The following is a 15714-nucleotide window of genomic DNA, read 5'->3' on the forward strand; positions in this document are numbered from 1 at the left end:
ACATTTTGCTCTCTGTGTCTCTTCTCCCCATTGTTCGGGACAGGTCTAAGGTTACTCACAGAGATTAATGCAGAATTTTCTTAAATGATATGTGTTGGAAATGATGAGACAGATGTACAGAATATTCCAGTTAAGGAATAGATGGGCAGAGAGTTTTGCTCAAAAAATAATCAGTGTGAATTCTGATCAGAGCTGTCCAATCCATGAGATTGGATGCCTCAACTGTCCCAATCTGGTTCTGGAGTCCTAGGGAACTCCTAAAGAGCTGTTGGTCTTCAGTCATTTTGGAAACCAAAAGAAATAGGTTCTAATTCTAATGATCATTCTTGCCTGCTTGTACTAGGAAGCAAGTGAGCATCAGGCACAAAGATCTTGTGAGCTAAGGGTATCCAGGTATCTTATTTGGGATATCTATTGTGAAGAGACACCATGACCTTGGCACCTCTTATAAAGGAAAGCATTTAATTGGGGCTGGCTTGTAGTTCAGAGGTTTAGTCCGTTATCAGCATGACAGGAAGCCTGGCAACATGCAGGCAGGCTTGGAGGCGGACAAGTAGCTGAGAGGTCTACATCTGAAACCTCAAAGCCCATCCCTAGAGACACATACTTCTTCTAACAAGACCACACCCACTCCAGTAAAGCCACACCTCCTAATAACACCACTCCCTATGAGTTTATGGGGGTCAATTTCATTTAAAACACCACACCAGGGGAACAAAAGTACCATATTAAATTTCTGTGATGTCACAACTACTGTGAGACTCAAAACAACAGAAACCCATTCTCTCATAGTACTGGAGGCTGGAGGTCTAGAACCAAGGTCAAGGTTATTTAGTCTGCTAGCTCCCCTTTCACTCCCACTTTCCCTGGGTTTAGTGATTTCTGACAACCCTTCCATTCCTTGACTTGGAGATGTGTCATTACAACTCAACCTCATATAGCATTCTCCCACATGCTCTATGTGCAGATGTCCTTCTTATAAAGACACTAGTCATATTGAATTTGGGGACCGTTTAATCCAGCAGAACCTCATCTTGACACAGTTTCAACTGAAAAGACCCTGTTTACAAAAAAGGTGACATTCCAGGTTGACATAAATGTGGGAACATTCTTAGTCCAGTATGCACATCTTAGTGGCATTAAGGGTTGAGTGCATATATTCTAGGATGTGTGGGTAAAGACAAAGCACATTGTGATATGTACCAAGTCAAGTCCTGGGTTGGGAACTCAGCTCTGCTATTTATGTAAATTTAGCCAGTTATTTAATGCTGTTACACCTTCATCTGTTGTAAGCCGCCCCGCGGCCTACATGAACCGGGTATTTCTGGAAGGCAGGCTGGGGCTGAAAGAGACTTAGACTGTGAGAAAAGAATGATGAAGCCAAGACAATTTTTCCAACTAAGAGTGGAAACTAAGTTTACTAAGTTTACTAAGAGACTGTGCTTATAAAGGGGGAAGGCCCATCTCCCCCACCCCACCCCACCCCCAGTCCATTCTTGGTGTCTGGAGCCAGCCTGTAGGCAGAAGTGCAGGATAGGTTGTGTCTCCGGAATGTCTCAAGGGTCTCTCAGCAGGTAGCAGAGTCTCAGAGAAGAGTAGCGGTAGTTGACATAACAATATAGCCATCTAAGTTGGAAGGCTACACCCCAGGTGATCTCATATTCAGTGGCAGCAAAGTCTGAATCAGCCTGTTTCAAGGCTGGGGGAGGCTACATACAGTGAGAAGAGAACCTACCTATAGGTTTGCCTTTAGGATAAAATAATGGCTATATTGACGCAGTTGGGGCAAGAATAGCTCACTGAGGAGGCTGCTACCGAGTCAGAGGTGACAGGAAGAGAGGTGGCAGAGTTGACAGTGAGGATGCCACATCTGATGGGGTAGAATAAATAAATACATGAATTTCCTTTTGTAACCTCTGTGGTCTCCAAAGCACATGTTCATATTCATATCTCGCCAGTGAGTTATCCCTGTCTGTGTCAGTTTGAGTGCCCACTTGACTGAACATGGGCAAGATGTAAGGTGTGTGTCTGTGAGGTGAGGTTTCTAGAGACAGTCAGGTCACGGAGCCTCTGATTTATCAGTGGCTGAATCGTCTAAATGAATTTGTGATATGACATTACTGAGAGGTAGTGAAATGTAGGAAGCGGCCTGGTTGGAGCAAGTACATCTTATATTTTATCCTGGTTCCTTCTTCCATCCCCTTTCTCTCTGTTTCTTCAACCTCATACTCTCATCATCCATTCTGCCTAGCGTATCCTTCCCCCAGCTCAGTTACATGTCTGTTAGATCATAGCAATGAGAAGCACACACACACACACACACACATGCATGCATGTACACATGTGCGATCAATTGCATTTTCAACACACATGCACACACTCTTCATGAGCCCTTGTGATGCCATACTGGAGTTGATTGACCAGCAAGTTCTCTGAGCGCACTCCCCACCTCCAGCACAGATCCCTGCAGCTGCCTGTCGCTCCCAGAGTTCCCCTTTCAAACTCTTCTCTGGGAAACAGGACTCAAGCTCCTTCTGCAGTCTGACCCTGAATCCTCCTTGCCTTCCTTCAGGATTCTCAGTGCCGAATGACAGAATCCAGGAATCCAGGAAATGAATGCTCAGAGCTTGGGAATTGATCCTTCTCATGGCTTATTTAACAATTTTACAGGTTCAAATTGGATGCATCTTATCAAATATGCTTGATGTACCTTAAGCCATATTTAAGATAATATTTCTCTTGTAGAAATTTAAGAAAATTTAAAACAATGATGCCAAGACATTGGATTGATTTTGAGTCGCATGATAGTCTGTGAGTCCTTGTGGTTGTTGTATGTACTTGGGACTTCTCTACAACTTGAATACCTAACCATGCATTATTAGAAAATTAACATTTTATTAATATGAAAAGTTGCTAACCAGTGAGGCAGGCATTCCTTTGCCTTATTCATGTGTCATTTTTAAGTAGGCTTTATTTTTAGAATGGTTTTAGAATCACAGCAAAATCATATACACTCAGCTGTCTAACACTTCCTCCCCACCCCCCAATCACACACACCACAATTTGTATTAGTTATAATTAATGAATTCATCCACACATCATTGATCTCCAAAGTCCAGAGTTCCCATTAGGACTTGCTATTGATGTATGTCCTATGGGTTTGGACAAGTGCAGACAGACAAGTACTGAGCGTGATAACGCCATAGAGAATACTGTAGTTCCACTGTCCTCAGAGTCCTCTGTGCTCTGCCTGTTCATTGTTCCTCTTTTCTCCCCAACTCCTGGAAATCACTGTTTTTTGTTTGTTTTTTTCATTGTCCCGTCGTTTTGCCTTTTGCAGAAGGTTATATCCTTGGAATCATGAAGCACGTAGCCTTTTCAGATTGGCTTCTTTTACTTAGTAATAGTTAGCTTTCCTTCACTTCTCTTCGTGGCTTCATAGCTTATGTATTTTTAGCCCTGCACAGTCTGAAAGTTCACAGCTCATTCATCAATTCATTCCAGACTTTTATTAGGGGGTGTTTTGGGGAAAGGATTTTCACAGCCAAAGCTTTCACTCCAGTGATCAAGGCCATGTTGTGCTTATATCAATGACCAAAACATGTCAATTACAATGAAATATCCAGTGTCTTAGTTAGGATGTATGCTGCCTGTGATAAAACACTATGACCAAAATGCAACTTGGGGAGAAAAGAGTATATTTCTCCTACACTTCCAGGTAACGGTCCATCACTGAGGGATGATCTAGAGAAGTCATTCTCACGAACACCTGCTCTGGAAGCAGGAAGTCCTTCTTAGAGACCTGATCTTTCTTTGGGTCCCATGTTCAGTGCCTGGCAACCACAAGGGAAGTATCTGGCCAACACTGAATAGAACACTTGTTTGCCATCCATCTTCTCTGTTCTGGGATGCTGTTTTCTAGGAATGCTGCTGTGGCTCTGTGTGTATTCTCTGCCTGTGACTACAGCCTGGATGCTTATTATGATAATTCCTCACATGTGGCTCCTGAGATTTATGCAGCACCCCCTGTGACTGGTTCTTCTGGTGGTTTTGTCATCCTCATGGGTATTAGCCCAGTTCTGTACCAAAATGGTTGGTGGTTTTTGTCAACTTCACACAAAGAAAATAGGACATTTTCTTGATTGGTGATTGATGTGGAAGGGCCCAGATCACTGTGGTACCAATCCCTAGGTCCTGGAAGACACAAAAAGAAAGCTGAACAAGCCAGTAAGTAGCACCCCTCCATGAACTCTCATCAGTTCCTGCCTTCAAGTGTCTGCCCAGACTTCGCAGTATAATGAGCAAGATGGAATAAACCCTTTCCTCCACAGGTTGCTTTTGATCATGGGGTTCTATCAGAGCAATAGAAACTCGAAGACACGGAATCTCTATCTTTAGCCCTGGCCTACAGAAAAGTAAAATTCTGGGGACGAGAATACATCTCTACCAGTGTGCTCTTGATGTCTTTGGGAATGATGTGTTCTCTGGGATGCTGTGGGTAGGATATGGTTCTTGTGGCCTTTGATGATACATCTAATCTATCATCCCATGGGAGGGGGCGTATTTTCACTCTACCTCCCACTGCTTGCCAGAGAATTCAGGGTTTTCCTCCTAACTTAAAGTGGGCAATTGTTGTTACACAATTCTACACAAGTAGAAGACATCCTCTAGTGCATCCAGCTCATGGCCAAGGGTCACTTAACATGTGAAACTCAGTGCAGTGTTCCTGGAGACTGTCCACATCTGTAACCTCATATCCAGGTGTGTGTTCTGGAGTATTCCTTGCAGCAACCTCTTGAAATCCAGTCCCTTGTGCATGACACAGCCATTCTACTCAGGAACTCTCAGTAACTGCAGGTGAATGTACCGGGTCTGCATAAGAATAAAACTTTATCAGCCAGCCAGGATGGAGAATGACTCAGGAAGCCCTACTTGCCCTTGATGGACCTGTTGCTACTGATAGATTCAAGGGGAGGAGGAGTCATTGTCTTTAGTTGTGTACTTGCTGGGGACTGTACCAGGCTTTAGTGGGTAGTCCCAATTCTGTGGTTCCACATGGGGCACTGGGTAAGCTAGATGAGTCATGTCTTAGTTAGGGTTTCACTGCTATGAACAGACACCATGACCAATGCATGTCTTATAAAGGACAACATTCAATTGGGACTGGTTTACAGGTTCGGAGGTTCAGTCCATTATCATCAAGGTGGGAGCATGGCAGCATCCAGGCAGGCATGGTGCAGGCAGAGCTAAGAGTTCTATATCTTCATCTGAAGGGTGCTAGCAGAATACTGACTTCCAGGCAGTTAGAACGAGGGTCTAATAGCCCACACCCACAGTGACACACCTACTTCAACAGGGCCACACCTCCTAATAGTGCCACTCCCTGGGCTGAGCATATACAAACCATCACAGGTCACAAACTAAAATGTAGGGAAGGAGGAGAGGAAGAACTGACCAGGGTTTGAAAAGGTAGATAAGAACGGTGAGGAAGAGGGGAATCCAGGTGCATTGTTTACATGTATAGACTTGTCAAAGAACTGACTTAGTAAAGGAAAAATCAGGGCAATTTTCATGATGGACAAAAATGTCTGTCACAAGTGCAGTATACCCTGGGGCTTGTAAAGTGTGACATTCTCTGTCTTGATGTGGAGGGCTGTCAAGTGGTCACATTTATGATCTATCCATTTTTTTTTTTTTAGAGAAACAATGTGTTTCACAGTAAAAGGAGGAAAACCAGTCAAATTTACCAAAAACAATGCTTTTTGAATTCCACCTTGACTCTCTGTGCACACTAAACACAATTCTGTATATAACTCCTTACTTTGTATAAGGATTTGAGAAACTTACTGAGATTGAGTTTAATCTGACTTTCCTGAGACATTTGAACTCTGCTTCCAGTTGGTTGTATGTCAGAAGCAAAAAGGAGCTTCTATGTTTCTGTAGCCAGATTTGGCCATTATGAAACACAATAATCTGAATTACTGACTTGCATTAACAGTAAGACTATAAAAATCACAAAATTATAGCAAGACCTGTGTGATTTTCTTCATGCTACCTGTCAGGCCCCATAGGACTTGCATCTTACAACATATTTTATAGATATTTTTACAAATAAGGGCATGGAAGGAGAGGGTGGCTAAGAAATTTGCTCAGGTGATGTATGTAGTTCAAAGTGGTAAAGGACTTCTCATGTGCTTTAACCATCAGGCTGCATGGCCTTACTTCATTCTCTTTAAGCAGACAACGCATATTCGAGAATAGTGGACAGCCCCTGTCCGTGGCCCAGAGAAAGCAGGATCCTTCTTTCGAAGGGTTCCTATGGCAAATCCATTGGGAAAGCAAAGAACCAAGGATAGTGACTCTAACCCAATTCTTCCAGTACCTGGACGTTAACTATTCCTGTAATATACAGTAGGGGACGCCTCTTGGCAGCTTTTTAAAAAGTCTTTGGTGTTGCTGAGGGGGCGTGTCCAACAGCAGGAGAAGAAAAGGCAAAAGTAAAATTAAAAACCCGACTAAATGGTTTAAAAACTCCTCGAGACTCGGTAAAACAGTGCAAGAGGTGGTAGAAAACCAACGAGTTCGGTTTCACGAGTTACTGCTAAAAGGCAACAACATCTCTGTGGTTTTCCTGAACTGCCTGCAGTTCGTCCCAAATCCACCGCCGTTTCATTGGCTGCGCAAAACTTCTTTTCCGTCGAGGTGTCCTTTTTCAGGTCCACACTTTTCTGAATTCATAAGCCGCGCCTGTGGGCCTGCGTGGACTCCGGGAGGGAGTGTGGATATCAGTTTACACTTGGCTTTCAGTAAATAATCCTCCAGAGGCCCACCCCCCTGCCCTGCACCACCCCCCACCGCGGCGGGAGAAGCCCTCCCCCTGCCCGAGGAAGCCCTCCCCCAGCTGGGAGACATCCTCCTCCCAGGGCGGAGGGCCCAGCGCCAGCACCGCGTCTTCTCCTCCGCTTGGCTGCGACTTGCTTTCTCCACGAGCCATGCTTCGAGTGATTGTGGAATCTGCCACTAACATCCCTAAAACAAAATTTGGGAAGCCGGATCCTATCGTTTCTGTCATTTTTAAGGGTAAGACGACGACGTTTTCTTCTCTTTCTGAAACCCTTTAATGGAAGGCTAGACGTTTGAATCTCCTTCAAGTCAGCTCTTGGCATCTGGTGAAGCCAAGCCAACTTCTGTTCCTCTGGCGGTCCCAGATTTACCTGGGCAGGTCACTGTCGATCACTACTGAGGGAAATCTAACTTTCCCTAGGGCTTGGAGAATCACCGAATGGCCTGACATTTCTGTAAACTCTCGGGAACCTCTATTTGCTACTCTTCTGGATTTCAAGTATGAAGGTCTTTGTCGGTTCAGAGTTAGTGCGCATAGATGTGGGTGCGTTTTGAAACTTTCCCTCCCTGTGAGAAATGAGTAGCGGAGGGAACAATTCATTAATTGCTGGAGGCACCATTACACTATTAACCAGTTCCATACTGCTTTTACCGTCATTTGGGCTTTGCGTAGGGTATAAAGGAACTCTCTCTAGTGTTCTGAATCTTCAGGAGTTGGGCTGTTTGGATATGTTCGGTAACTTTGGGGTTGCCCACCCTAAAGGAGCTCTGAAGCACATCTGCAGCTTGGGAGTCTGGCTCTACAGCACTGGATAACCTCGGGCAAATGACATCATCATTCCTCTGTGTGTCTGAGTTCCTCTGCAAAGCAAGGGGGAAGGAAGGTTTAGACTGGCTGGACTTTAATAGACCCCTTGGAATTCCAAACAGATATCTGTGACACTAGCTGTGATTGCGGTGGAAGGGAGCCGGGGAGGGGAGCGGGCAGCTGTTATCATAGGATGCCCCCCTCCACCCTAGTGGGGCAGGTGGCCATGGCTTGGGTTTGGCTGCGGTCTTGGCAAGATTGCAGGCTCCCTTGGTGGGGGCACCCTGCTGAACTGGAACTTTTGACAGGCAGGCATTCCCTTACTACAGCTTGGCACATTTCCTGCCAACCCCAGGAATCTGACTACTACTCCCTTGCAAATACTGTGTAGTTCACCCCTTTCTCCACTCTCCTGTCCATTTCTGAAAATCTTTATTTCTGTTCTCAAATCTTTTCTTCCAAGGGTGAGCAAGAAAAGGAAAGACAGGAAATGCAAAGCCGCTAAAAGGGCTGTTCAGTTAGAAAGAGAAAAAGGGAGGAGAGAAGGGAGGGAGGGAGGGAGGGAGGAGTCGGGAGATGGAAGATGAAAAGAAGAGACCTAGAAAACAAAATTCAAATTCTTACTGGACAGTGTGGTTTATAGTTCTGACTCTAGATTATGGAGAAACATATTAAATTTATTTGCATGTGGTAATTTTAAAAATCTAACTTAAAGCAGTCTTACAATACTGACACAACATGAAGAATTTGCACCTTTCATTATTGGCATGTGAAAAAGGGTGCTAGGACTGAGAAGTCACAATTTAGGGAAAATTGTACAGATTATGAAATAATCTGGAATTGACAGTGTTAAAAAAACTAATTTATTATCCAGGAAGAATATTCAATAATTGAAACTTTTAAGTGACTTAACAATATGTCGATGAATGAAAATGCTTTGTTGAGAGGGAGAAACTTCAGGTAAATTGGCAAATGTGGTCTAGGCACACAATCACAGTTCTGCTTCCCTTAGATTGAGTGGTAAAGTCATTCATTCATTCATTTACTATTTCATTCATTGGACACAAGAAAGACCATTGAACTCAGGGTGGGAACATTTGAATTCCAGACAAGTACTTCTTTTTGGTGGGGTCTCCTTTTTTTATGTCCCTGGGCATCAAACCAAGGGCACACTCTACCACTGAGCCATCTCTGACCTGCATACTGGACACTAGCCAGCATTACCTAAATAACAGATAATCTCGGATATCCCAGCTCTAACCATTCAGGTCTCAGCTTCCTTAGCCATGGCAAGTAGCAGGACACTGGCTTTCTAGTTTCAAGATGCTTCAACTTTCTAATACCAGACTTTGGTCATCTGTGAGGTCTGAAAGCCATGGTCTTGACAGGTATGGGACAGGCAGATATGGCCATGGTTTCTTTTCCTGCCTTCCTTTCCTCCCCAGCAGTCTGAAAACCCTGGATACATCAATTCCTTCCAGTGCCCAATTTTGAGCGCTATGTAAAATTAAGTTGAATTAAGTCCTGATAGAACTAGGGATCTCATGTCGTGGCATCAATGTTCATAAATGAACAAGGGTGGAAAAGAGCTCAGCTCACCTCCTGGGATGACAATGACAGGAAGCATGGCCAATTGAAGGGAGAAATGGGGGTGATGATGCTCACATGGATACTGTGAGGTCCTGTCTGTCCATCAGCTTTCCATTTCTGTGACAAGGATGGAGATAATCACTGAGAACAGAGAACATGGCTTTTGGCCCAGGGCTTTAGAGGTTCAGTCCACAAGTGGGCAGATCTATTGCTTTTCAGCCTTGAGGGGAGGAAAGGTGAGGGTCACCTCCTGGTAGGAGTATGTGGCAGAGCAGTCTTGTTCATGGCCAGAAAAAGAGGGAAGGGACAAAGGCACGCCCCAATGACCTAACTCCTCCTACAAGTCCCCAGCTCTTAAAGGTTCCACTGCCTGTTCATGGTAGGCTGGAGACCAAGTCTTTCACTGCTGGGACTTTGAGGACCACATCTCTGACTCCCAGCAGAGACCCTGCTAGCCTGCAATTACACTGCATCTGGGAGCAAACATACTAGTCACCAGCTGCATTGGAGTAGATCTCAGGCCTTTGTATAGTCTTCGGCTGGCTGTGGAGTTGTTGCTCCGGGCCTCGTGTGAACCAGAAGGGCTGGTTGTGCTTCTTCTGTGGAAATGAAGGTGTGCAGGAGTGGATTATGAAGGCAGCAGAGCTTATGTCTTTTCTGTCTTGGGTTCCACGAACCAGTTCTAAATTTTAAGCCAGCCTCCTGAGAACTACAGGTAGCTATCTGCCTCCAGCTCCTTGTAGACAGCCAGAGTGTGCAGCTGGGCCCAGCAGGAATTAGACTGTACAGGCCTCTGAGACCTCTCAACTCCCAGACATAAGCATTTAGACATTCTAACTGTGGGATGGAGAGAGGCTCGATGGTTAAAAACACTTGCTGCCAAGCCTGGTTGTCTGAGTTCAGTCTCTGGAACCCCCATGGGGAGAGAGAACATGCTTCTACAACTTGTCCCCTAACCACCCCCCAACACACTCACATGCATGCATACATACATACATACAGAGAGAGAGACACAAACACAAACAATAAAAGAAAACAATTAAATTTTGTTTAATTTTTGTTAATATCAGATCTTAATTCTTTGAATGATGGCCAAATAAAGTAAACCAAAGCATACCATAAAGGGATTAAACAACTGAAAAGTGACAACTCTTCCTGCTGTGTTTGCAGTCTTCCTAGGGACCACTGATCCAATCAATTTTAATTGAGGCAGGGGCTCATGTAGCCCAGGATGATCGTCAAGTCCAGAGCTATCTGAGGATGAGTTTGAATCTCCTCGTTGTCCAGTTCTCCATATCCCCAGTGCTGGGACTTGCCATCACGCCTGGTGTGTTAGTCTGAACAATTAGGTTTAAATCTTTTACATCCTCTTGCTGTAGGCAGACAAGTTGCTCCAGTCTTGTGAGCATGTGCGCTTCTAAAGGGCTGGTGCTGTGGGGGATTTTTTAGTTTGTTTGTTGGCCTGTAGTCTTTAAAGGTCATTTTGCTAGCTGGATATTACCATATACTTTCCTTGTCCCCTCTGATTCATCCCTTGCTTTTGTGTGAAAAGAGTCTTTTGAAAAGGTTAATAGAGAGAAACCTTTCTTGTGTACTCGTACTCTGGCGTGCTTTTACTGTGTAGCAGTGTTTTATTCATAGGACCATCCCTCTCCAGGGAAACATGGCGGCCACAACAGCAGGTTTCCTATCCTGTCCTTGTGATAGGGTCACTTTGCACCCAAGCTTCCATTCAAAACCATCTTAGGGAACATAGTAAGTGTGAGTGTGTGTGAGTGTGTGTGTGTGTGTGTGATGATCAGATCAAGGCAATTTGGTTTAATTACCACCTCAAGATTTTGTATTTCCTTGTCTGTGAGAAACATTCAAAATCTTGAGGCATTTCCTTCCTTCCTTCCTTTCTTCCTTCCTTTCTTCCTTCCTTCCTTCCTTCCTTTTCTTTTTGTGTATGTATCTGTTTGTGTGTGATGTGTGTATGTGTGTACAGTGTCCACACCAGTGGTGCATGAGTGGAGTCTAATATCAGCCTTGAATGACACTTCTCATCTCCCACCTTGTTTGAGGCAGGTCTCTTGTTTGTAGATGGCCCACAAGTTTCTGGGGAATTCTCTTGTCTTTTCTGTAAGAGAGTTGGAATTATAGGGTCATATGGTGCCCAGCTTTCTGTAGGCTTTGGAGATTTGAACTCAGGCCCTTGCCCTTGCTCAGCAAGTACCTTACCCACTGAGCTAACCCTCCACTGTCCAGAGGTAAATTCTAAAAGAATCTTTTAGATAAGCTTTAAGAAGCTGTGAGATTCCATTAAGAGTGGTGAAATCTCTCACAGGGTCCACTCATTGTAGACTATGGAGGTAAGCTGCCCATATAGAATCTTGATCTACCTATGGTATGCTGTAGAGTCTAGACAGTTCTTCACAGGCAATGATGGCCATGAAACTTGGGTACTTCAGTAGAACCATGGTATTGTATTGACAAATACTTCAGAAAGCAAAACTGTTTAATCTACTGAGTCATTCTCCTCACTTCCGGGAGAAAAGGGCTTGGAGACTAACTGTTGAAGGATGGTGGCCCCACCCTGCCAAAGCCTGGGGACTGTACATTTCCCAAAGGCACATTCTTTGGCTCTCAGTCATCTACAAAACCACAGTTGCTTTTAGAAATTAATTAGCTTGTCCTGTTTTTCCTTCCCTCCTCCACAACATAGCTTACCCATATGCTCTCGGTCAGGACACTGGCACTTCCCTGGCTTCTTTTGTGGACACTGGTTTCTCTCTGTTCCTAAGACCAGTCCAAATGGCATATTTATGCCTTCTCCAACAACTGATAGATTGATGGATGTTGAATATGCTTTTTCAGCATTGGCCACTGAAAGAGATGGAAGGAGGTTAGAGACATCTTGGAATAACAAAGCCTCTGTTTGTTAATCCTGAAAGGGGCCACGGTGATTGGCCCATCTTCCGTTGTTCAGGAAGAATTACACTTAGAATTCTTTCATGTGCCCTGCGGGTGGATCTAGGTAAAGGAACGACTGCTCCACACATTCCTGATACTGAACTGAGCACAACTGGTTTGTAGCACCTGTTATCCAGATAAATTGATGTGTTTGAATTCTTCTATTTGAAAAGAACTACAAGAAGCTGTTGCCCTTCCTGCTGAAGGTTTATATGTGAAACATGCACTGGTCTATAGCACAGACACTACCCAGCACACTGTGTCTCCCTACTCACTGCAAGCTTCTGTGGAACAGCTGCTCTGTTGAACAGGGCTGTACTTTGAGCACAGTTTTCATTCAAAAAACAGCTGTGGGACATCTGCCACCTTAAGCCTTTATCAACTGACTTCTAATTAGCCATTGCAGAGTAAAGGCCCTGGGCTTTAGAGCCAGCCATACCTGAGGAATTCTAATTGCCATTTCTTGTTTCCTAATTGCTTATGAGCAAATAAAATCTCCGGTTTCAGTGTTCTAAGTAATACTCAGTGCTGGTAAGTTTCTTTCAACTTGACACAAACTAGAGTCACCTGGGAAGAAGGAACCTCAATTGAGGAGTTACTCGGATGAGACTGGCCTGCAGGCAAGGCTGTGGGGGCATTTTCTTGATTAATGATTGACATGGGAGGGCTTGGTCCACTGTGGGTGGTGCCATCTCAGGGCAGATGGTCCTGAGTTGTATGAGAAAGCAAGCCAAGCCCGGATGATGAACAAATCAGTAATTACTGTTCCTTCATGGTCTCTGCTTCAGTTCTCATCTCCAGGGTCTAGCCTTGGCTTCTCTTTATGATCATTTGTGAACAGAGCATGTAAGACCAATGCAGTTTTTCCTCTCCTCAGGTGCTTCTGGTCATGGTGTGTTTTATCACAGCAACAGAAACACAAAATAGGATGGCCTCTCCTACCTTGCAGGGTGACTTGTGGATCAAGTGGAAATGCAGTAGGCCTCGCACATAGGAATTCTAAATTTCCTCTCCTGTTTGATATGTTGCTTTTATAGACTCATACAGGGCACCAGTGTCAGGAGCCATGGTGAAAACACCTACCACGTCTGTTCTCCTAGGCCTCCGACACTAGAATGAGATGCATGAGATACAAGCTAGTACCTCGTTGGAAGCGTGGGAAAAGTTGCAATCTGTGAGTAAAAAGAGGCCAGGTTTGGTGGCATGTGCCTGTAATCCCAGACCTGAGAAACAGATGCAAAGGAATTGCCACAAGTTCAAGGCCAGCCTGGTCTGCATAGCTAGTTCCAGATCAGGCATATATAGGAAGACCTTGTCTCAAAAATTGAAGCAAGCAAGCAAGCAAAAAGAGTAAATAGAAGAACAGAAAGCTTTGAGAGGAAGGTGTGGATATTTAATTTGGTCTTAAAGGATACATGAAGACGTCATTAGGAGGAAGTAGTGGACATAGTTTACCCTCGGGTCATCTTAACACCTGTGAGATCCACCTGTGAGACAGGAGGATCACAAGTTTAAGGCCTGACTGGGCTGCATAGTGAGATCCTGTGAAAGGAAAAAGTAAGGGAGGGATGGTGGGGGGTGGTGGTAGGAGGTGGGGGGGGAGGAAAGGAGGGATGGCGGGGGGGGGGGGGAGGTGGGGGGGGAGGAAAGGAGGGATGGCGGGGGGTGGGGGAGGTGGGGGGGAGGAAAGGAGGGATGGCGGGGGGAAGGGGGGAGGTGGGGGGGGGAGGAGGGATGGCGGGGGAAGACATTCCAGACTTTGAAACAACCACAAAGGGGCTGGAGAGATAACTCAGCAGTTAAGAGCACCGACTGTTCTCCCAGAGGTCATGAGTTCAACTCCTAGCAACCATGTGGTGGCTCACAACCACCTGTAATGGGTGTGTCTGAAGACAGCTACAGTGTACTCACATATATAAATAAATCTTAGAAAAAATAATAATCACAAAGGATAGTGGAGTTGTGGGCTTATGTGGTGAGATTAACAAGGGTAGTCCGGTTAGGGAGTTGTGATGCACTGGTAACTACTGGAAAGTCTCTCTGAGAATGGCATCAACGGGAGTCTGGGAGGTTACCTAGGTTTATTGATTGAGTCAATTGCTCTCCAGAACAGAGGCAGCTCCTTCAGGACCACCTTTAGAAGGGAGGAGCTAATGAAAGATAAGAAGAAAGCAGCCTGACTGAGCCAAATTAGTGAGAAAACCACACCTAGCAGGCTAATGGGACTTCTTGTGCTTCACTGTGAAATGGAACTCCAGACGTCCCCCCCACCCCCACCCCATGACCCCTCGGAGTGTTTACCCTGTGGGTGAGCACAGGCTGGGTGGGGTGGCTCTGAAAGAGACTGTCATAAGGGAGGCAATCGGAGACAACAGCTTAGAGTGTGAAAGTGATATTTGAAAACAAACATAGCTGGCTTCCCAAAAGTCAAATGGGGAGCATTTCCTCAGACAAGCTGAGATGCGTGTCTCATTCACTCCTCTCATTGCATCCCTCTGCAAGGAGCAGAAAGAAGCTCATTCAAGCTTGTGCAAGGAAAGCATGGTTTCTAAAGCTACAGAGAGATCTTACAGAATATAGATTATGGGCTCCACAGGGGCCAGACTACTGTCAGGCAAGGGCCATTTGCAGCAGTGTGTTCTCTTTCCCTCCAGTTACTTCTTTTCACCCTCTCTCATTCTCTCCCCCACCCTATTGTCCCCAAGTCAGACCTCAAGAGAGTGACCCCAGTTGGCATAGTTGTGTGAGATTGGTTCATCCCAATCGTCTGTGACCCAAAAGTACAACAGCCCAGGACACAAACCCCAGGTATACCAGATGTATCTACTGCAGTGTGAGACCTGAAAACCCAGAACTTGAACCACTTGGCTCATCTCCTTTCAGCTCAGTAAATTTAGACCTGTTTTTAGACAACCACTTGACCCAACCTCCTATAAAAAGTGTCCCTTCTTTCTATGATCAACACAGTATGTAGAAAAGGATGGTCTTTGGACTAGGGAGGTGAAGTTTTGCCTCTGGTTTTATTACTAGGAGGTGAAAAATCGTTGGGTAACTATATATCTAGCCTTCATTTCTTCATCTATAAAAGGATGGGAGTAATGTGCAACTCCTAAGGTATTATAAGGAGAAATAGTGGTGAATCTAAAGTACTTTCAAGTGATCACACCCTCCCTCTCTTCCCATCTGTGGAGGATGCACAGAATCCTGGAGGACGTTTCTCAGGGGCAGCCCAGGGTTAGACTAAGTGGAATGCCCTTTAGCTATGACTGTACCAGAATCAGCAGAGCCTATGTCTGATTTACTGGTGAGAGTGTGCCAGGGCATCTCTTAGGTACAAGGTTAAGTTCTTTGTTTTTCATTGTGGTGAAAGGCATAACATTTGCCATCTCAATAGTTTCAAGTTCACAGTTCTGCTATTGAATATCCACAGTGGTGCTCTTACCGTTAGGCTACAGTAAACACTGGAGCTGTAGACAGTGGTGTGCAGCTCTCCTTTAGAAGGCTACCCTGAGTCTAGAGAG

The 15714-nt window shown here is 45.0% G+C and overlaps 1 protein-coding gene across 3 annotated transcripts in view; it reads left to right on the top strand.

Annotated features, from left to right (window-relative positions):
• The first annotated feature begins 6795 nt into the window (after positions 1-6795).
• Positions 6796-15714, top strand: part of Myof (myoferlin) — a 146792-nt gene continuing 137873 nt past the window's right edge. For all 3 annotated transcript variants that reach the window (XM_021152562.2, XM_021152563.2, XM_029472658.2), the window contains exon 1: positions 6796-7080. In XM_021152562.2, coding sequence (XP_021008221.1) covers positions 6993-7080 — 88 coding nt within the window. In that variant the 5' untranslated portion in view covers positions 6796-6992. The remainder of the gene's footprint in view (positions 7081-15714) is intronic.

Source organism: Mus caroli, unplaced genomic scaffold (assembly GCF_978045245.1).
Source record: "Mus caroli unplaced genomic scaffold, Mus_caroli_1 scaffold_20, whole genome shotgun sequence".
Classification (NCBI taxonomy): Eukaryota; Metazoa; Chordata; class Mammalia; order Rodentia; family Muridae; genus Mus; species Mus caroli.